At 38.9% G+C, this 23,607-nt stretch overlaps 1 protein-coding gene across 2 annotated transcripts; it reads left to right on the plus strand.

The window, feature by feature from the left end:
* The first annotated feature begins 446 nt into the window (after positions 1-446).
* LOC149821158 (putative zinc transporter At3g08650) lies at positions 447-17,495 on the plus strand. Of its 2 annotated transcripts, none has more exons than XM_089982569.1 (6): positions 447-583; positions 2,074-2,646; positions 8,504-8,788; positions 11,006-11,134; positions 11,798-11,895; positions 16,407-17,495. In XM_089982569.1, the coding sequence occupies exons 2-6, from the start codon at positions 2,440-2,442 to the stop codon at positions 17,212-17,214; spliced, it is 1,527 nt and encodes a 508-aa protein (XP_089838695.1). In that variant the 5' UTR covers positions 447-583; positions 2,074-2,439; the 3' UTR covers positions 17,215-17,495. The 2 variants fall into 2 exon arrangements, with proteins under 2 accessions (XP_089838695.1, XP_089838696.1); XM_089982570.1 differs by having other exon boundaries at positions 485-597.
* Positions 17,496-23,607: the final 6,112 nt, after the last annotated feature.

Genomic DNA, 23,607 nt, shown 5'->3' on the forward strand with positions numbered 1-23,607 from the left:
CTCGGGTCTAGAGCCTAAATGCTTTATTAAAGCGTTGTGCAAGAAGTTGTTTGTCCTGTCTTAGAAGCCATGTGACGCCCGTATCAAACACGGGACAACGCTCGGTCAAAGACCTGTGGGCCCTGCACGAGTCCGGTGTATCAAACACGCTCTTAAGGTTTGAAATATCAAGATCATCTTGAACCTAAAAATGCTGTGTCTCTTACACGCCCTTTCCTAGAAATATTCTAAGATGCATTTTGTTGATTCATGGTCTTGTGTACATTGTGGACGGTGAGGACGCCAAATCACTCAGATCATTTGATCTGCTCTCGGTGTGCTTGCCCTTCCACATTTCAAGTTTTCAACAGGGAAGACCTCATATGTCCCTGACCATGAAAGAATGTACATTTTCATAATTTCATAACAAGCCTTTTAAACCTCGACAGGTCTGTCTCCTACCCTTCAACTCAATTTCCGCTACGTCAAAATTCCGGCGACATCAAACGGACGGATAGCGCAAAAACATGGCCGGAAAACCACCATTTCCCCTCTAACCCACCGGAAAGTGGTTTTCCGGCATCTGTAACCTCTCTTCCTCGAGGTACAGTGGTTTGGGTACGGGCTCCCATCTCCGTTTCCCTGTTGTAACTCTCTGTGTTTGAAATCGTCTTTAAATTCGTTATTTATTCGCCTCTTTAATCGACTCATTTATCGGTTACGTTGATGTTCTCCGTACAATATTCACTGCAAATTTCCTCCGATTTTTCTTTCCCTGGGTGAAAGTTTGAGCGCCGAGGTAGATTAGGGTTTTTTCGGAGAACCGAGCGTTCTTTTTCTCTCGATTCGGACGTGATTCCTTGAATTTGTGCGGAGGATCATTCGTTATCTCGATGAGGTATTGGATGAAAGTCGGTTTCCTCTTTTTTGCTTTTTGGTATTACTAGTAGAAGATTTTTAGTGGTACGTGAATTCTGTTTCTGGCTTTATTTTGTTTGGGAATGTTTGATGAATTTTGCGTGTTCTGAATTATGAAATTACTGAAAAAATGCAAATTTTACGCCCTTAGGGTTTGTGGTGTGCAAATGACGCCATGTTTTTTTATGCTTTTCGTCGATATTCTTTGCCTGTGAGCAGCCTCTTGATTCTGTTTTTTTGGATTGTGCCGAGTCTTGAATTATGTTCTTTTATGTTTGAATCCTTGATATAGTGCTCTCGCCTCGTGGTTGATGTTCATGTCAATTGAAATTTGGATGTACGGATATCAGGAATTTCGATTATGGGTGTCGGTATTTTAAAGGTTGGGGGCAGAGTTATCGAAAGCTTATTAGATAGGTGGTAAGCACACTTCTAAAACACTAGCTTCTGGAGCGCGATACTCTTGCTAAAGTTGATGGGAATCTCAATTCTCTCATGCTTCTTCTATGCTTCCCACATGCGTCATCCATGCTTCCTATATTTCTCACTCCTTCCTCTCATATTTCCTACTCACTTCTCATGTGCTTTCTTTAAATAGGTAATTATCATTTTTAGATTATGACACAAATTTAATTCTTGCACTAAAAAATCATGAAATTTAAGAATACACATTTTTTATTTTAGTTTTTATTAACTTCCCATTCGATTATCATACCACATCCTTTTCAATTCACATTTCACCTTCAAATTGATTCCTCACTTCTCGCTTTCTATAAATTTTGAAATGTCTCACTTCTCGTTTCTGCTTCCCGTATCATTGCCTGCTTCCCCTTCCTAGTCTGTCAAGCTTGGTTGGGGGCCTCTTTTTTAGCTGAAAAATGGATTTTGTTCCAGTGTTTGTTTTTGCTTAAGCTTTAATAAGGAGATCAGATGCTTCTGGATGGTTAGTCATGGTTTGTTATTGTGTGCAATTTTCTAGATGTTTGTTTTTGAGATGCTGATAACATGATGAGTTGGAGCTTTGTTTGGATCCTTGTACTTATGGCATTAACAGTTTGAATGTGTCAAACGATCGATGGTGTTTTCATAATTGGGAAAATCTGATTGTATATATTTTGTCTGATATTTGCTGTGATGTATATGAGGCTGATTCTGTTTTCTTTTGCTTTCTGTTAGATGTTTATGGAGGCAGATTTATTGCCTAAGTTTTGATGTCATATTCATGATTCATAAGTGGATTGGTGGAGGACGATGACACTAAGATTTGGACAAGCATGTATACTATAGGTGGTTCTTGTACTGCTGTGTGGATCTGTCCTGGCAGATTCAACAGCCGAAAGCTTAGATTCAGAGGGAGTATTGGAAGGACAGTCACATAAAAGAGTTGTGACTGCGCCTCGCAGGAATTTGGAGTCCTCTGTCATAGATGGATCTGGTTCAGAAACTTTTGATAGCTATGGTGATGCTTCTCACGGATTCAAGGATAGGAAGGGCAATAGTGCTAGAGTTGCAGTCTCTACGGTTGCTTGGTTCACCTTGGCAATGGCAGCGGCAACTGGCTTAGGTGCAGTGCCTTTCTTCTTTGTGGAGCTGGAGCCTCAATGGGCAGGGGTGTGCAATGGGATGGCTTCAGGCGTGATGCTAGCTGCAAGTTTTGACCTTGTGCAAGAAGGTCAGATCTCTGGCAGTGGTAGCTGGGTTGTTATTGGGATCCTTACAGGGGGCATTTTCATCTGGCTTTGTAAGAAGGTACTGCTTTCGCATTTTATGTTATTTTTCATTTTGTAGCATCATATGTATCATCTTATGTACTTATTTTCTTCACCATCTTTTGGGTTTGATAGTACTGACATGAAACTTCAATGAAAATAAATCATTTCTTTTGGTAGCGACCAATAGTTGATTGGTTCACAACTAGATATCATATAAACATCATATGCAAAAACCATCTCTAACTCACAATGTCTAATAGCCCCCCTAAAAGAATTTTTTTCTTTTTAACCCTATGTTTGAACAGGATTATCTATGTGATTGGCTCAACTTTTTGGTGTTTTTGAATCGGATGACACTGATTAAATGCAATAGTAAAGTATACATATTCAGGGTGATGTGATTTATGCTTTTGTGTTTGATGTGTGTAGTACCCTTAAAGATTTCATGGTTCGGGCTGGACGAACCAGTGTTGAGATCGGAAGAAGGCCCGATCGGGAATCTAGGGCTCGCGGCAGATAGGTACTCTAATCGGATTCCTGTGGACTCTAATAGATCGAACTTGAGGTATTTTCACCTTGGGACCTATGGATTGAGTGTCCTAGGGCATGTACCCTGGTTGACATGGTGAGGAAGAGGTTGGAGGTTCTTCGTTGTGGCAAATGAGGTGATACGGGTGAAATCGAGGCTAAGCGGCTAATCATGTAATGCAATTTGGGCTCAATTGGGAAATCAGAGAGGGGTAAAGGTCTAGAACTCGTAGGACGTGGTCTAGAGATGTGAGGAAAGGTTTGAGACACGTGTTGGACAGAGGGAAAGGCTGCAGGAGGTAAGGGAAATTCGGTTTGGGCAAAACAACAAAATCAAGTACCTGGTAAGGTGTAGTTTTGGTTTTTGAGTTCCAAAAATTAAGGGAAAGTGAATCTAAGGCTATGGATGGACCCTAGGGGTATCTGGGAAGTCTGTAGCAGGTTGAGATGGTGTCTCCTATGATCTGCAACTCCGACACACGATTTGCAATGCAGCAACGCCGATGAGTTCGGCGAGAAGCAAGATTCCACGGTCGAGACACCGGGAGAGCTTGAGCCTTTCGACGGAGGTGAATGACAAACCCTTGGGGGTCTGGTCCTCACATAGATCAGAGAGGGGGGAGAAGAGAAAGAAGAGAGAGAGAGAAAATTCCCAAAGGGACGTCCATAAAGAGCTAGAGAGAGAAAAGTCAATTCATAAATTCAATAATAATCAAAGGGGACCCAAGGTCTTTGTTTATAATGTTTGGCCTAGGTCTAGGTTCTGCTCTAATAAAAAAAATCTAACCCAAATTTCTATACACCCTTTAACTGTCAAAACAAAATAGGTCCTAACTGACAGTTAAAACTAAACTAGGAAGGAGAGTCCTTCTTAGCCAAATCCTAATTACCATAATCTAATTACTAAAAACAACAATGCATAAAATAAAAATATCCTATACTTGACCTTAGTACCAAAACTAGCAAGTAAGAGAGAGGAAATATCCTTCTTACACCAAATAGAAAGTAGGAGAGAGAGTTGAAAAGTCAACCTTCTCAAAATAGGAAAGTAAGGGGAGCCGCCCTCTTTCCTTTCTTCTTGCTTCTTTTTTTCCTTCTCGTACCCAAGAGGCGCCCCACCCTGGGCCCTACTTGGCTTCCCTTTTCTTCTTCCTTCCAAGTTGTTACCCCCTATGGGTCTCACTTGGTTTCCTTTCCTTCTCTTTCTAGTTGAACTTACCTTGTTGACTTTATGGACCCTTCCATTTATCTTTTTTCTTCTTTTCTCTTTTCTTCCTTGATGTGCCAAGTGTCCTCGTAGATTAGGAAAATTTCTCTCCTTGTAGAGAGCTTTCCTGGGATGTGTCTTTCCTGTGGGCTTTGCACCCTCCTCAATTGCTTGAATAGGAAGAGGATACATGTCTTTTGACTTTTTCACTCTATGCTCAGCCACATAAGCTTCCACGTCAGCATGCCGGACTCCACATGAGCTGGGATGGCCCCCCCATGGGGGTGTGAGGTGGCGTCTTGGGTGGATCCCCGGGTATCTTTCACAATATGGGCTATTTCACAGGTTCTGACAACTCTTGTATCTTGATCCACATAGTCATGTCCCGATTCTTCAAAAAATGAAGGAGCTTGACATCTCATCCCTAAGACCCGCTACGCCCGCTCCAATGGAACAATAAATCAATACATTAGTTCTATCCAGTGTTATTAAAAACGCGCCTCAAGGCGCAAAAAGCACGCCTTGCCTCAAGGCGAGGGCCTTTGTGCCTTGAGGCGCAGGCTTGAGGCACAAATGCACAGAGGCGTACGCCTCGAGGCGAGGCGCACCTCAGGGTGAGGCGCGCACACCTTATGATTATGGTCAAATGAGGGTCAAAGCCCTCATTTGACCATAATTAAAATCTTGCCCCCGACCCTCACGAGGGTCGGGGGCCCTAAATAGTCTCTCGCAGCCCCTCTCTCTCTCTCGTCTCTCACAATCTCTCCCTCTCTCTCGCAACCTCTCTCCCTCTCTCGCAGCCCATTTCCCATTTCTCACAGTCTCTCTCTCTCCCTCTCTCTCGCAGCCCCTCTCCCTCTTTAATCCTCTTTTTTTACTCTATGTTAGCTATCGATCTATTGAAGAATGTGGAGGTGGAAGCCATCATAGGACCACAGAGATCGGGAGATGCAGAGTTCGTCGCTCGATTGGGAGATAGCACTCAAGTTCCCATCATTTCATTCTCTGCTACAAGCCCTTCGTTGTCAACAACTAAGACTCCTTACTTCGTAGGGACTGTGGAGATCGATTCATCCCAAGTAGATGCAATCGTCGCAACGATTAAAGCGTATGGATGGCGACAAGTGGTACCCGTCTACGAAGACTCGAATTTCGGGATGGGGATGATCCCGTTCTTAACCGATGCGCTTAAGCAGATTGGTGTTGCAGTTCCTTACAGGTCTCTTCTTCCACCTACAGTCACCAATGACTTCATCAAGGAGGAACTCAACCAGCTTGCTTCAATACAGACCCGGGTCTTTGTTGTGCACTTGCCTTCGTCTCTTGGTGCCAAGTTCTTCACTTTAGTTAATAACAATGGCATGATGAGTGAAGACTATGTCTGGATCATCACAAACTCACTAGGGAATCTGTTGGGCTCCATGAATGCTTCGGTGATAGCATCCATGAGAGGTGTCATTGGAGTGAAAACATATGTGCCCCCATCGAAAGCCTTGAGAGATTTCACAGAGAGATGGAGGCGTAGATTCCGGCCGAACAATCCTGCAATAGAAGCTCCACCAGAACTCAACGTGTTCGGGGTATGGGCCTATGATACAACATATGCACTGGCTCTTGCAGTAGAGAAAGCCAATGGTGCTGGCAATTCCAAGTTCATCAATCCAAACATGATTGGGGATTCGACCGACCTTTCGATGTTGGGGATCTCCCCTTCGGGTCCGAAACTGCTGGAAGCAGTGTTGGGGACTAGATTCAGAGGATTGAGTGGTGAATTCCGGCTTGTAGATGGTCAGCTACAGACTAGAATTTTCCAAATTATCAATGTCATGGAGAAGGGAGCAAGAGAGATTGGATTTTGGAGTCTGGATCTCGGACTCTCGCAAAGTTTGAACGGGCAGAACATGAATACGACCACAAACTATTCATGTCCAGCCTGTGTTCTTAAATCCGTCGTCTGGCCCGGCGGCACCATTGATGTTCCAAGAGGTTGGATGATTCCAACAAAGGGGAAGAGGTTGAGAATTGGAGTTCCAGTCAAAGATGGTTACAGACAGTTTGTGGGAGTGATAAGGGATAAAGTAACTAATGAAATCAAGGTAGAAGGATACTCCATAGATGTGTTCAAGGCAGTATTGAAGTTCCTGAATTACTCACTTCCCTACGACTTCTTCCCCTTTGAGAATGCTGAAGGAAGGATGGCTGGGAGCTACGATGATCTCATATACCAAGTCTACCTTCAGGTCAATTTGTGATCTTGATCTCTGTATTCATTTTTTCTTTTTCTTTTCTTCTTGAAAAAAAACTTCATTCCTAGTTTACAAGATCATGAAAAAATTAGCATTCTTGTTGACGTGCATCATGAAAAGACTACCATAAGGGTTCTGTTTCCCGTGAATTAATGTACCCCAGAAAAGATACTAATATACGCTAAGGTTTTGTCTAAATTTTTCTTTCTATAAAAAAAATATAGACATTATTTTTCTTTATAGTTTATACTAATTATCTCATATTTTTTCCGTATTTATTTGAGATTTTTTATTTCGTGTTGGTTGGTGCTTCATCAATAAAGCATTTCTTATTTATTTATAATTTTAGATAATTTTTATAGTTTTTTTAAGTTAAATTTTTTTTTTTTGAGGCTTACGCTTTGCGCCTCGAGGCTTACGCCTCGCCTCAGATTTTGGTGGAGCGCCTCGCTACGCCTCAACGCTTTTCACAAGGTTCTATCAAAAATTAAAAGAACACCAAAAGAAATTGGGCCCGCTTCTGGGTTGTAACATGTGTTATCCTTGTACTGATTGTGTGTGTTTAATGTATTCAGTATGGAGAGCATTGGAATTTGGAAGATTTGAAATTTGCACTTTAAGCTTTAAGCTTATTTGAAGGTTTTTCTTTGTCATCACATTAGCTGTTGAACCTGTCACATCTTTGTTGCTTGAAAAGCTAATTCCCACTAGTCATTACTTGTTTTTCTTTCTGATATTCAGAAAAGTATCGTGTTACCTTCTCTTGTGATTAGATAAATGTTGCATGTCCTAATATTCTTATGTTATTGTTGAACACCCAAAGTGAAATAGTTGTCTGACAGGTGAGAGGTGAAAAATCTGATATACAAGCTTTCCAACCCTGTATATATAGCTTCTAATCCATTGGCTATTGATGAAATTACTGTTGTGTAGCTCATATTTGTGATATAAGGTACTTATTGAATTGAGTATGAGCTTTTTGACCCTACATAGTAAAAGAACTTTTGGTTGTCTACATCATGGAGTGTTTTGTTCTTCTGCGGTTGCCACTCTTGATTCTTTTGTTTTTTTCTTTGTATGTTCTTTAGATTATAATTAAATTTGTGCTCTAATTGAATTTTTTTTTCTTTTTAATGTTTTTGAGTCAATGTTATGAAAGGCGTAGCGAAGTGCTCCACCAAAATATGAAGCGAGGCGTAAAATGTAAGCCTCAAAAATATAATTTTAAAAACTTTAAAAAATATTTAAAAATTCAAATAAAAGAATTGCCTTATTGATGAAGCAACAACCAATAAGAAATAGAATTTGTCAAATAGATACTGACAAATATGAGAATAGCATGTAAAAGAGTAAATTTTATGACAAATCTTTCAATCCTATACGCAAAATTCATCTAAAGTTCTAATTTCTAAACAACAACAAAGGAGGGAAGAAGAAAGAAGAGGAGAAAAAAAGGAGAGAGAGAGAGAGAGAGAGAGAGAGAGAGAGAGAGAGAGAGAGAGAGAGAGAGAGAGAGGTGCGTACCTGTTGGGCCTCCTCCTTCGTCTTCCTTTCGGCAGGAGAGAGAGATAGAGATGGACATAGAGAGGAGTGCCCTAGCCCATCGGTCCTCCCCTATTCTCCTTTTTTTTTACTTGTTAAATTTGGGTTAAGTGGGGGATTTGACCCCCATTTGACCAGAGTGGCCTGAGGCTCACTCCTCAGCCTGAGGCACGCCTCGCCTCAAAGGCGCACGCCTCATGCTAGTTGCACTATACCTGGACGCCTCAAGGCATAAAGGGCCTTGCCTTGAGGCAAGGCACACTTTTCACAACATTGTGTTGAGGTGTCACTTTGTTCTTCTGATGGAAGTATTAAGATGCTTAACGGTTGTCTGTGATGAGCTCAATGACCCTTATTTTCTAATCATGCAGTTTCTGGAGCAATATGGCGAAGTAAGCATGTTGGACATTAAAGGTGCTGATGCTAGAAAGGTAGTTCTTGTGATTGGAATAATGACTCTTCATTCATTTGGTGAGGGCTCTGGTGTTGGAGTCTCCTTTGCTGGCTCAAAGGGACTTTCTCAAGGTATTCTGGTAACCTTAGCCATAGCTGTTCATAATATTCCTGAAGGCTTAGCTGTGAGCATGGTCCTTGCTTCAAGAGGGGTCTCGCCACAGAATGCAATGTTGTGGAGTGTAATTACTTCATTACCCCAGGTATTCCATTATTACTACTTTTGTTGATTGTGTTTCCTTTTTTATGTAAAAGGTTTGTGACTTTGTTCAAACAAATTGGCATGGCTTAAACACAATTTGATATATGAGTAGTGCTGCAGTTATTGTATCACTAATGTTTCTTCTAGTTAGTGTTTTATTATTTGAAGTGTGATAAATTTTAATTTTTCAAAGTGGCACCTTTTAATAGGTTTTTATGACATGACAATAAGTTGGTTTTTGATGTGTCTTTTTGTGCATTGGTTGATGACTGTCATAGTATCTGTGCTTTTTTATGGATGAGATTTTTTGAATAAAGAGCATTTCTTATTTTCTCCCCTGTTTAAATAAACTTTTGTGGAAGTAATCATAAAATAAGGAAAATAAGAAATAAAAAGGAAAGAGAAAAAGAAGAAGAAAAGTTGTTCCCCTCTGCGCCCAGCATAGGCCCTGGGGATGGGAATCCTAACCTTAGAGTTTTATGCTGCTGGCACGATGACCATAGGTATGGCAGGCTGTGCCAGCATGACTAGGGATGGCAGTGGGGCGGGGCGGGGGACAAGGTCTCCACCCCCGCCCCGCCTCAAAATTTTATCCTCCACCCCCGCCCCTCCTCCGCGGCGGGGATGGATTTTATCCTCCATCCCCGCCTTCATCCCCGTTTCATGTCCTCCATCCCCGATTCAAACGGGGATGAGGCGGGGCGGGGATATTGTGGGGAAAAGTGGTCGGGGCGGGGATCGTGGCGGGGACGGGGCGGGGCGGGGAAAAGTGCACGTCCACCCCCGGACGGGGATGGATTTTAACCTTCGTCCCCGCCTCCATCCCCGTTTCATACCCTTCATCCCCGGTCCAAATGGGGCGAGGCGGGGCGGGGCCCCGCTTTCCCCCGGTCCACTGCCATCCCTAAGCATGACCAGGTCTTCGTGCCAGGTGCGGTTTCTTCGGGTTATAAATAAAAAAAAATCTTTAATCCTTTTGGTACGAACTATTTCATCTGTCTGTGGTGGATGTTCTTATTTGAGCCTCTTCTTTGGGCTGCTGAATTCATGTTCTAGGATCTTAATTTTTCCTTTTCAATTTTGAAGTATGTGAAGCTGTCATTAGAAAACATTAATGGTTTTTTTTCTGCCAAAATAGTAACTAGGAGCAGAAGAAGTATGGAGCTTCTATATATGCTTAGTGAAAAAAAATTACCTCCTTACTTTCTACAGGGAATGGCCAGAGTTCTTTAAAATCATTGGTCATAATTAGACTTTTTCCTCTAACGTCAGCTTTAGACTTCAATAGAATAGGCAGAATTAACATCATGATTCTTTTTTCACAGCCTTGAGTTGGTTTGTAGAATCTCACTGTTCAAATCACATTGTCCACTGTCTCCATTCCCATCCAAATGGACCGTGTATTCTGCTGTTAAATTTCACTAGAAAAAAAGATTTTATATTGTTTTATCTGCCAACTAGCTTACATATTCTTGTGAAATATTCACCCAGAGGTAAGCATGCATACATTCCTTGGGACCACATATTTGTATTGGTTCAAATTTGATCAACCATTATTCATATGGTTTTCTCTCTTCATTTTATCAAGCAGACAAATAAGTACCCTATTCTTCTTGCGATTTCTGGTTGCCTATGTGTTACTTCAGTCCATATAGTAAATCCTATGTCAAACAGATATACTCCAATTTGGCCCCTGTATCATGTCCCCTTATATACTAGCGTTATTGGAAACTTCAAAAAAATGGCTGTATCTCTGTATCCACAGCCGTATCCATGTGACAGTAAATCTGGAATAGGTGAAAGATTACAGCAAAAGTAAGTTATGGCAAGAAATGAGATGAGAAAAAGTCATCTATATGCACTTAACCAAATGAACAGAAGAGAAAATATGTGTAAAGTAATTTTGATGTTTATATGAACATTTATGCTGTTCTAAGAATTTACTTGGAAAGTGTTGACATCCTCCCTGTTCATGGGGTTTCACATTTATGGTCATTCTATTTCTTACAGATTGAGTTGAAATTAGAGTTACAATTGTCTTTTCATTAGCAACCTTGTGGAACAGAAAATTTATTCTGCTGGACTGTCCTTTCCATAACTGTTAATTAAATATCTCAGTTTCTTTCCTCCAGTACATGGTTTTTCCAATCCATGTGCTTCTCTCTGTGTTTGCCAATCAAGCTAAGTCGACTGCATTTTCTATTCTGGTTTCTTGCAGCCCATTGTAGCTGTTCCTTCATTTATATGTGCCGATGCATTCCACAAGGTCCTTCCTTTCTGTACAGGCTTTGCTGCTGGTTGCATGATCTGGATGGTAATGGCAGAGGTACTCCCCGATGCATTCAAGGTAAAATTGTTAAATTGTTCATCTACTCTGGTGTTATTTTATTCAGAACATTGTGTTAATATGGCCTAAACTATGTACAATGCAGATTAGTGAGATATAACGATGGAAGCGTGCTAAGCATTTTCTTCATTCATAGGATGCCTATTATTATTGTTCAAGACGTGGAAGAATGGGGATTTTTGTCTGTTTTTCCTGTCAGATGAAACCCTTTTATGTGCAATGAATAAACACTTGTGACACTGGGTGGAAACAGTAAAGGGTACTGGTCTGAAAATAGGATTACTTTTGTCCTGTTTATGACTTCTTGGTTTAAGATCGACACTTCAGCAACAAAAAACAACTCATATTTTATGCACAATAGGTTTAGAATATTAATAATGAATAGAAGATTTGAAGCTCTGATGTTGTTATGAAGAGGCCACTAAGTGTTCAATTATAGTTGGCAAAGGACTAATGTGTGTTTGTTCTTTATTCCTATGAAGCGAGGAGTCAGCTTCTTGTACATAATCCATAATTGATATCTGTAACCATTATTTTGTATGCTAGTTATTCCTCTTTTCATATGTGCTTGATTTTATTTGGAGTAGCTTCTTTAACTTCTCCAATCATACTGTCCTGTATTTAAACAATCAATGCACAATAACGACGGTTACCTTGTTTCAGGAAGCTCCTCCTTCACAAGTTGCAACAGCTGCTACAATCTCTGTGGCCTTCATGGAAACACTAAGCACGGTTTTCCAGACTTTCAGTGAAGAATACAGGTGACTTTCTCCTTTAGTAACATTTCATTCATAAATCTGTACTGTGGTGGTTATACAAACCAAATTATTTTTCCTGCCCAATAATTTAGGTTTTGCATGAAAGGTTAAGTGGAAACAGGCATAAATACATGAGCTACATGGTAACCCATACTGTCATACATAACACAGAGATAATGCTTGAAGAAACCAAAAGCATGCTAACAGACTAGAAAGTCTCCAAATGTGTGAATGCTCAATCACAAGCTCTAGTGTCATTACACAAATGCATGCATGCATGCTCGCACATGCAGGCACATTCTTAAGAAGGCCTTCTAAAACACTGTTTTTATAATAAAGGACCAAATTACCCTCAACCTTTTAAAATGGCCCGGGTTTTGGTTGGGTATAGGTTAAACCCACCCACCCCAACCTGAACCCAACTCGAGGTGGGTCGGGTCTGGGTCGAGTATAAGGTTAAACCAACCCATCTCAGCCTGAAACCAACATGAGGTGGGTCGGGTCTGATCATGGGTCCAGCGAACCTGAACCCAACTCGAGGTGGGTTGGGTATATGTTAAACCCACCCAGCCCAACCTGAACCCAACTCGAGGTGGGTCTGGTCTGGTCATGGGTCTGGCGAACCTGATTCCAAAATCAATGGCTATGAAGGCATCGATTTTTCCCAGCTCATAAAAATACATTTTTTCATCGAAAAAACATGATCCAAGAGTCGATTCCCACTAAATCAAGCATGATAAACACATCTAACGGTTGAGATCTATCATAAAACACTTCAAACTATGTCTAGAACTCATGGAAGAGCTTAGGAGTACAAATAATGAACAATAAAGCAAATATAGGAGTACAAAATAATCTTAAGCTTCTGATTATATTCTCTTAAATAAAGAACTGATTATAAAAATCATATTAGCATTATAAACCAAAGTTTAAAGCCTTGCTCACAGAGGAAATGCATGAGTAGTTATATCAAGTTTGATCTTAGAACCACGAGCAGAAAATGAAACAACTGTCATCAATATCAAATACCACACATTTTTTGTCAATCTTATCAATTCATTTTTCAAACTCCAGTAATAATGATGAAATGCTGTAATAAACAACTGAACATGAAAGCTCTATAAAGTGCACATTGCTGCCACAGGGTGAGCAGTAAACCCAATAGATGTAAAATGGTTTAAAACTAGCCACCAACAAGACTATAACCAAAAGTACTTTCAGCAGATCATCCAAACTGAAGAAAAGTTAGGAATGTACTGAAAACAACCTTTTAACTGGAAGAAAGCTTAAAGCGAAAATTACAACACATACATATGTCTGTAAGTCTTGGCATCAGTATGATAAGTGTTTTTTAATTAAAAAAATGAAGTATCTATAAGTGTTCAGGGAGTCACAGTGAGAACATGCCAACTATCACTTCAATTACGAAAGAAATTGAACATTAGAATGAATAAGAGTTAAAAGACAGGGAAAGGCAAAGTAGGTAATATATCCAAAGAAAAAACAAATAAGGGCAGCCACTTTCTGCCACTCACAAACCAAAAATGGAGCTTACAGAGATGGGCTATGTAACAAAAATATATATGCAGAACTAAAATGATAAAAACATTAAAAACCACAAAAAAAGAAAGAAACAAAGTAATCAAAAAGGCCTATAGGGATGGTGTAATGTGATGCTTAAGAAGAGCAGGTATTCAAAGCAAAATAACAAAATTAATATGCATTAATATACTAAAAATTAAAACATTCTTATAGCAAAAAGGCCTATAGAGATGTTTTTTCATAATAACATGTATATGTGAAAGTACAAAATAACAAAATTAATATACTAGCAGAATCACACCAGAGAAATGTTAAGGTGTATGACATTCAGGCATATGTTAAAATAGTCAACAACATAAAACTAAAAATAGCAAGAAATATGCACTTGAAATTGTAATAAATCATCATTGTCTTTTAGAGAGCCTACAAAAGTAAGTATCTATGTCACACGGACTCGGCTCCAAGGTCGACGCACCCACGTCGACACGCACCGACACGGGTGCGGCTCGGACTCGGTCAACCCGACCCTGGGTGCGGTCACGCACCCAGGGTCATTTTGGTCCATTTTTTGGATTTTTTTTTAAAATTTTCTGGGCTACAGAATTAAAAAAAAAATCTTGGGGGGGGGGTGCTGCCCCCCCCCCCCCCCCCCCTCCTGTAAGGAAAAAACCCCTGAATCAGGCTTCACAACTCATCACCTGTCCCCTAATGGGCACAACTTTGACCGAGTCTTTTATATATATATATATATATATATATATATATATATATATATATATATATATATATATATATATATATATATATATATATATATATATATAGCCGAGTCCCCGTGTCCAAAATTTTTGAAATTGCGCCGCACCCGTGTCGCACCCGCACCCATGTGACATAGGTAAGTATTTTTATTGGCATCCTTGCTATTCTTTGCAAGTTGCTTTTGTGCAAGTCTTGTATTTTTGCTAAATAAGCAGTTTTTTCTCCCTAATACAGAACATATGTAATGACAGTGTTATCAGCCTATATGGTCAATAGTTTTCCCTCCTTTTTCCAGGCTGACTGACATTGGTCGTCATGCCAATGGCGGAGTTAAAAAGATACCGATGGAACCCCTAACTGCTCATCCCTCAATTTTACACACCCATGAAGCATCCAAAACAAAAAACAACTGATCTAGAGACCATAGAGGGCATACCTAATTGACATTGAATCAGCTCAAGTTGAAATTGATAATTCATTATTACTTTATACTACAATGATTAAGTATATAAGCACAGAAAATGTCAATTATGTATGCCCTGCAACACCACCAACTCTTTTATATATAAAAAGGTGCATACAAGCGTTCTCAAAAAACATTCTGCACCATGTACACTTGTTTGTAGACAGTCAATATCAAATGGCATCACAAAGAAACAGGCACCCCCATATATGTTTGTTTGCTTGAGATACATTGTCTCTTGTGGACCATAGAGACGTCAAATTAACAAAGGGACATTGGTAAGATCCAGATGTCTTGGTGGATAACCAACAAAAAAAAAGAGGGATTTGATGTCCAAACCCTACACGCCTCCCTGTTTTCATTCCTATGCCCTCTCTACCAATGTCTTGGTGGATGACAAATCTTAACAAAAAAAAGAGGGGTTTGATGTCCAAACCCTACAAGCCTCCTTGTTTTCATCCCTATGCCCTCTCTACCAATGTCTTGGTGGATGCCAAATTTAACCAAAAAAAAGAGGGCTTCACGGAATGGTGGACAACAGAGGGGGTTGTGACGACCCCCCCCCAACTACAATCTAGAGAGAGAGCTCGCCCTACTGTCGAAGAGGCAGGATGCTTTAGGCAGCGGACGATGGTGAAGTGTTGAGGAGGCGCTGAGAAGTATCCGTGAAAACCCTAATGCCACATTTTGATGTGGCATATGGGTAATTAACGGGAACAAGCTCGTTATAAAATTTCATTCCGACGATGCTGGATTTTGTTATCCTGCTCCTTCCTACAAGGAGCATTTTTCTCCTTCCTGAAACTGTCTTCCTAAGTCACCTTTAAAGATGTGAAGGAGTTTTTTTTTATGGCTTTCAAACCAAGGTTGCCAAACTAAGAAGCGGAAGCGAGAAACGATATGGGAAGCGGAAGTGAGAAGCGAGGCATTTTGAAATTTATAGGAAGCGGGAAGCGAAGTATCAATTTGAAAGCAAAATATAAATAAAAAATGAAGCAATATGGTAATTGAATAGGAATCGAACAAGAAGCAAATAAAACCTAAAATAAAATTGATTATTCTTATATTTCATGATTTTTTAGTAAAATTTTTGTTAAAATCTATTAATCTAACAATGATGGTTATCAATTTAAAGAAAGTACATGGGAAGTGAGTGAAAGCATGAGAGGAAATACATGAAAAGCATGAAAGAATAGAAGAAGTGTGGGGAAATCGAGGTTCCCATGAAGTTTTGGAAGAGAGGAGTATCGCGCTTTCGAAGCAAGTTTTCGGGAAGCGTGCTGCCCACCTGCCTAAGAAGCTTTTGGTAATTCTGTTTCAAACTCCTTTCAATCTAAAATATGTGGGACCCACATCCTGGAAGGCCTGCTAGGGTCCAGGATGGGGTGCCAAACACTGCCCTAGCCTATGTCACATGGATACGGCTGCAGATACAAGGATACATCCATTTTTATGAAATTTCCAATATGTCTTGTATCTAAAGGAATATGGAACAACAGTCAAAATGGAGTATCCGTGTAACATAGCCACTAGCTTTTCTTCAGAAAAGGTGGGGCTTGCACCATCCATCTGTAGATGCCTGTGTGTGCGTGCACCCACCCTCACACCCACACAAATATATTTGTATCATTGTATGCATATATCATCTTTAAAATGTGATTTGATGGTTCTATGCACATGCGTGCTGTGTTGGCATGCCTGCATTTGTTGATCTTTTCCTTTGGATCATATCTGGAATTTTGTATTGCAGCCCGGAGCATCTTTATGGGTTCTTGGTCTCCCTTCTTTTCGGTCTCGGTCCTTTCTTTGGTGGTGCCACTTTGGTTGCAGTAACCATCACATTCTCCCTGCAGCACTCTTTTCTCACAGGTGCCTCCTCAGGGATCGCCTTTGTTCTTGCTGCTTGGCGACCTTTACAGTTATGGGCTGGTGCAAAGATTGGAATTTTCACTATTTTGATTCTTCTGATTTTGGGTTCTATCTTCTTCCATTTTTCGACGATGGGCATCCTCAGGCTAGCCCAGCGAAAGGCCTCAACAAACAACCTGACACCATCCGGCTTTCCCATAAGTGCTCTGACACTTCAAGCATTCCTAGCATGTGGAACAGTGGCCCTTCATGCACTGGCTGAGGGCCTTGCTCTAGGTGTAGCTGCTCCAAAAGCCTATGGTCTTGGGCGTCACATGGTGCTGCCAGTTTCCTTGCATGGCCTCCCTCGCGGTGCAGCTGTAGCAAGCTGTGTGTATGGTGCCACCGATAGTTGGCGAGCTGCGCTCACAGCTTCAGCATTGATGGGTCTTTCTGGTCCAACATCTGCCATTGGGGCAATACTTGCACGTATCAGCTACGACGGGCTTGATTACTGGATGGTTCTAGCTTGCGGGATGCTTCTTCCAAGCTTTGGAAGTATTTTCCGACGTGTCATCCGGTTGGACCCTAGGAAGAGTGTCTTCGGGCTTGTGATGGGATTGACATTTGCATTTGCATGCCTCACCAGCACTAGGCTTGTGTGCTTGCACACCCCTTACTGCAATTCTGCACCTGAAGCTGTAACTTAAAAGTATGCCAACCAAGATGAAGTTGGTCATCTGGTGAAAACAAAAGAAGTTGCCCTACAAGGTGTTGAGCTGAACGATCTTGCAGTGTATGTGGGAGCAACTTCATGTTATATTTGTAATGCACTTTTGAAAATTAAGGAGGTATATTCTTTTACTAGGAAGAGAAAAGAGGACACTCATGGTAATTTTAAGATAGCTTGTAGAATATGTTTATAATTTATTGATTTTGTAATACAAGGTCTCTCTCTCTCGCAGAGGAGAGGTCAATCTGGTGCGGCTCACAGGCTTTGTTAACATTATTCTCCTTCAGAGGGATGCATGAATGATGCTAGCAGATTGGCTGCGATGGCAGGCTCTCCATGTATATGAATCCAAATCGAAAGCGAATCTGGTGTGACTCTCAGGCTTTGCTAAATCTGCCCCCATTTCAGGAACTGTTCTTGACCTAATGAGCTGAGCCAGGCTCAAGCTCGGCCACAGGCCGGGCTCGTACAACAATTCTCAAGCCCGGCTTCGAGCTTGAGCCGGGTCTGAGCAGTCAAAAAGTATGTTGAGCCGAGCTCTTGGAGCCAAAGATCGGCTCCGGCTCTTTTGCACCCCTAGTTGTGGGAAGTCTAGAGCTTGTCTTGTCTTGTCTTGTCCAGTTCAACCCTGAGTATTTTAGGACCTTTATATGATAAGAATTGCCTCAGCTAATTGCTTGACATATGTTGAACCGTTCCTAGTCTGTTATGAGGGTTTCATTTCAACCAAATAGTCTCTATAGCAAATTGTTCTTGAAATTAAGGTTTAAAAGGCATTTATTGTGTTGCCTATTCTACTGATTTTTTTTTTTCAATTTTGTGCAGAAAAACCACTGATATGATTTTCATGATCCGTTATGAGTTGGGAGGTGTCGCCTTAATTTAGGACTTGAGTAAGTGTTTCCAATGTAAAACTCTATAAGCACTCCCCACTGCCTACTGAGAATAGTTTTCAGAAAATGACCGTATTATACGACAAAAAAAATGACACATTTTTTAAAATGCCTCACAATTTACCAAATCTGTTGAATGGACAATATTGCAGTTATCAATTTTTTCTTGTTGCTTTTACCCCTTGCATGTGCGAATTTTTTATTTTCGCACTGTCATGATGCTAAAATAATACACCCACTGAACTCCTCAACAAAATTGCACAAGGTTTCAAAATTCCAAAAAAGAATGCAAAAATTCAAAAAATTTGTGAAACTCATCACGAGTTTTTGCGCAAAAATCATACAATTTGCAGAAGTTCGATAATTGTGAAATTGTTGACGAGTATTGCATAAAGTATTGCAAAATTTTAAAATATTTATGAATATCCTATATTGCAAAATTTCTTATTAGAATCTAACCCGTATTGCAAAATTATTTTTTCTTTGCGAAATTTTGTCCCATATAAATGATGCTTTGTTTCACAACTCTCTTTTTTCATGAGGATTCCCAATTTTTGCAACACCTAGCATTCTTATGGTTCTTATGGTCCGCAACTGGTGGTCCCCAATCTTTTCAACAATCTTTCAATGACATTTCAGCGACATTCAAACGAATATTTCGATGGGCATCGACTTTGCAAAAAACCCTTATCGATTTGCCTGCTAGTTTTTTTTATTATTTTGGGTTTTCGTCCTATATAAATGCACATATAGTTACTTATTTTTATGCTGCTTGTCAATATTTATCTCGGTTTGATTGGGGCTAGGGTTAACCATGCACAAACATTGAATATGAGTTGGTTATGTGAGGTATTGTAGTTTATTGGTTTTCAGAGTTGTTAACTGAGTGATACATTGTGTGGTTGGTATAAGCAGTTATGATGGTTGCTGAAATGATGTTTGTAAATTACTGTAGCATTGATCCATCCTTTTGGAGTTCTATATAATGGTTTTTAAAAATAGCAGCTATAAGAAATTTGTAGCATTAATGTCTCGTAAAACTGAATATATAGAAGAGTTAATGGTTCAGTATAAGTGCACTCCAAAATTAGATGATGAAGATATATTGATACATCTGTTTGACAATGATGATATTTAGTCAATGTTATATAGAGACAACATTTACTTAGTTGCTAGTAAAGCTACACAAATTGTTAATATTTACAAAGTTAAACAAGTTGGAGGATGCATAGTTAAACATTAAGTGGGAGTTTGAAGTGATGTAAAAGAATAGAATGATAAAAATCTTGTGGATAATATACATCTATCTCAGCCACCAGTTATTTAGCTCACTCCTTTAGCGAATATCCCACTGTTCTCAATAGTTAATGATGAGAGGATTACTGCAAATAATGTGAAACCATTTGGACAAACCGGTGCCAGTGATCTTCATCGTAAAATATTATATAATATCCAACCTTTCAATGCAGATAACAAATCTCGACAAAAGTTGAAGCTCTTTCTAATTAATTTATGCTTGAATTGGAGGTATTATTTTGTGGTTAATCTTGAAAGTTGGGATTGCAAAAATGTTGCATTTTTTGAAACAAAGAGAGCCATAGATACAACGAGTTTTGATTTATTTTGTACAATCGATCAATCGTTTTACGCTAGCAGCAATGACAAGCATAATGCATAATCAGATGATAGTGATGATTCTAAGTATACCATGGTGGATGAGTTGGACTCAGAAACGATAAGAAATGACCAAATTAGTGATGATTTGGAACAACTACTTGTGGGTGAGAACGATGCACTAATGACATTTGAGAAGTCTAACCCTTGGTTCTCAATGAATGGATTCTCATTCAATGAAGAACAATTAAAAATAATTAAAAATAATTAATGCAAAGACTTTTTACTTATATGATGAGTTGCACAATGAAAAACTTAACGAATGTGAATAGTTTCAGTACCTATCAAGAGAGTTAATTGATCACAAAATTGCTTGTTGCAAAAGGTTTACTGATCTTGAGTAGTGTCACGAGTTTTTGAGAGATCATATGGTTAGGAATAACCTTAAAACAAATTTTTTGAAGAGCCGCAGTAACATAGTCACTCTCGTATATATGATAAAGAACCCACAAACTATGGTAGATTGTCCCTAGAAGATTCACTACACAAAGACGCGAAAAAATGTCCTTTAAAGTGAAGAGGTATCAAAGTGAGCATAGATGTGGTAGATCAGTAGACAACCTTGTTGCAAAAAAAATGCCTTCGAAGTGGATTTCACGTATTATTCATAGACACTTGTACGATAACCCGAATATGACTCCAAGATATATCATGAATGATCTTAGTCATGATGTAGGTGTAAAGGTTTCTTACAAACAAGCATGGCATGAATGTGAATTAACTAGGCTGATGCTATATTATTCATTCGAGGAGTCCTTCAGGATGCTTCCCGCTTATTGTCATTATTTGATGACAGTTAACCCCAGATCAATAGCATTCATTGACACTGTTACAAACAATAGATTATGTATATGTTCCTATCCTTCCGATCATGGATCAATGGGTTTGTCAAATGATGCCCTCCACTTTTTATGATAAATGACACATTCTTAAAAGAAAAACACATGGGTATTTTGTTGTATGACCACACTATTGATGTTTCTGGTGATATATTTTCTTTAGCATTTAAATGGGTGAATAAAGAGTCGAAGAAGTCATGAAAGTGATTTTTGAGGCATTTGAAGAACCAAATAAATATCTATGATGATGATAAGCCCAAGGTTAACAACAGTTAGCAGTTATCTCATATAAGCACAATGGGCTTTTGTATGTTCATTGCATATGGCGTAACTGTCATTGTGGATATTACATGAAGCACCTGATTGAGAACTTTTTGAAGAAATTTGATACACCACTTAGTGCATATTGGTAGTGCACCGCCAAAGCACCCACGAGACGACAATGTCATTTTTATATTTCAAAGATCTGTGAGCAAAGTGAAGAAGCATACAAATATGTTGTTATAAGATGAAACCAATATATTAGGCTAACAATCATTTTTCTGCTAGAAGGTATGAGTGCTTAACCTCTAATATAGCATAGTACTTTATTTTATTGATTCTTCCCATACATGACAAACCCTTAATCCCACTTATTGAGAAGCACCATCTAATGTTGATGAAACTTTATGAGAAAAGAAAGATTAACAGGGAGAAAATGACTGTCATTGTGGTGCCTGAGGTAATTACAAAAATTAAAGAGTGTCAGGTAATCACAAAAGCTACGCGTGATAGTAGTGCATTGCCTCAACCATCGTTATGAAGCCCATGACCGAAAGCACAACTACTATGTTGATCTTGAGAGTATGCAATGCTCTTATGAGAAGTGGCAGGTTAGCGAGATTCCTTGTGTGCATGCCATCGCATGCATTTTGTATGAGGACAATATTTCAAACGATTACTGCGATAAGTTTTATACAGTTGAATCATATCGAGCTGCATATGGTACTTATTCATTTCATCTGATGGTTGATAATGTCTCATACGTCGCTCCGTCGATCCTTATTTTCGTCTTACCACAAGCACCAATTAAGAAATCTGGGCAACCTAAAGTAAAAAGATAGAGAACAAAATACAAGGAGTCAATGTTATACAAGTGTAGTGTATGTCATGAGCTTGGCCACAACAGGCAAAAACATGATTAGAAAGTAATGTATGAGTATTCAATGCATTTATAAAGTAGTCTATGACATGCTTTTTTATAGTTTACATAATATTTTTTCAATATTGTGCTTTTTTTGTTCAAATACTCATTTAGTTTAATGTTGTGTTGCATGTTAGTTTGTGACAATGAAAAGTCTAAGTTGGAGGATGCACTTGCACTTATGGATGAAAGTTGATGAAGGTGACTATTACGCTTGCAACAATGAAAGTTGAAATTGTTTGATTTTTGTTTTTTGAGGAGAATAAATTGTGTATATATAATAGAGAATGAAGTTGTTTTATTCTTTTTTTTTTAAGTAGAATAAATTATTTATATAAAAGAAGAATGAATTGTGTATATAACAGATAATAAAGCTGTTTGATCTTGTTTTTTATTTGATATGTGTTGTTTATGTAACAAGTGATTGCTTTGTTTATTAGAATCAATTGTGTATAATGTGTATATAACAGGGAATGAATATGTTATGTAATTGGTGATTTTTGCATTAGAAAGAAATTTTGTAAGGTACATGTAAATTTTAGTTTATTTTTTTAAAATAAGATTTTTTTTTGCAAAGTACATGCGAATTTCGATTTACTTTTTTAAAATCAGAAAAGAAGTTTGGCTCCGGTATTGCAAAATTTCTTAATCGCATTACGCTAGTATTGCGAAAATCCTTTTTCTTGCGAGAAGATAAAATTATTTTTGTAGGAGATTCACCAGAAAAATTGCTAGAAGGGGCCAAAATTTAAGGTTTGGGAAAACAGGACATGCACTTTAACAAAATAAAGTCGCACATACATTGCATTTATTCTATTTTTCACAAAATGAAGTCTCTTATACATTGCATTTATTCTATTTTTTACAATATGAAGTCGCTCATACATTGCATTCATTTAATTCTTCAACAAAATTAAGTCGCTCATATATTGTATTCATTTCATTCTTTTACAAGAATAATGATTCTCACTACGTCTTTGATTGAAAGAAAACATAGTATCACACCCATACCACGTGATCGAATACTGACTATGAAATACATTGACTTTGTGTTGATAGAGAGAAAACACATCTATCTAGTTATCACAATTTGTTAGAGGAGATGACCTCAAGAATGCTGGATATCCCACTCATGTCACGTGATCGAACGCTGACTACTGATTTTATTTTCTATTCCACCCATACCATAAGATTCCCTTACTGGAAGCACTGCTAATCTTCTCATCATTTATGATTTTTCACCGATCTCCTCGCTGTCGATGATTTTCTGCCAATGAAGCACCACAAATCTTCTCAGTGTCGATGCTTAGTCATGAAAAAATGACCATAATTCTTCACTGGTTGGATACCATAAAAAACCTAGTTTATGTGAAACCCTAGTTTTTCTTTTATACTATTCATAAGAAATTTCACAATAAAAAAGAATTTTGTAATACCAATGCAATAATTGTTCTAAATTTCACAGGATGTGAACTTTTGCAACACTAGAAAGGATTTTTGCAATGTGCAATATGAAACTCGTGATGAGTTTTACAAAGTTTTTGAATTTTTGCATTTTTTTAGAATTTCGCAACCTTAGTTGCGATTTAATTGAGGAGTTCCGTGGGTGTATTATTTTAACGTCATGACATGCAAAAATTATAAATTCTCACCTACGAGGGGTAAAAGTGATAAGAATAAAATTGAAAACTACGATATTGTCCATTCGATGGATTTGGTAAATTGTGGGGCATTTTACAAAACACATCACTTTTGCCCTATAGTACGATCATTTTCTAAAT

The sequence above is a fragment of the Nuphar pumila genome, chromosome 12 (assembly GCF_984573655.1).
Source record: "Nuphar pumila chromosome 12, dmNupPumi1.hap1.1, whole genome shotgun sequence".
Classification (NCBI taxonomy): domain Eukaryota; kingdom Viridiplantae; phylum Streptophyta; class Magnoliopsida; order Nymphaeales; family Nymphaeaceae; genus Nuphar; species Nuphar pumila.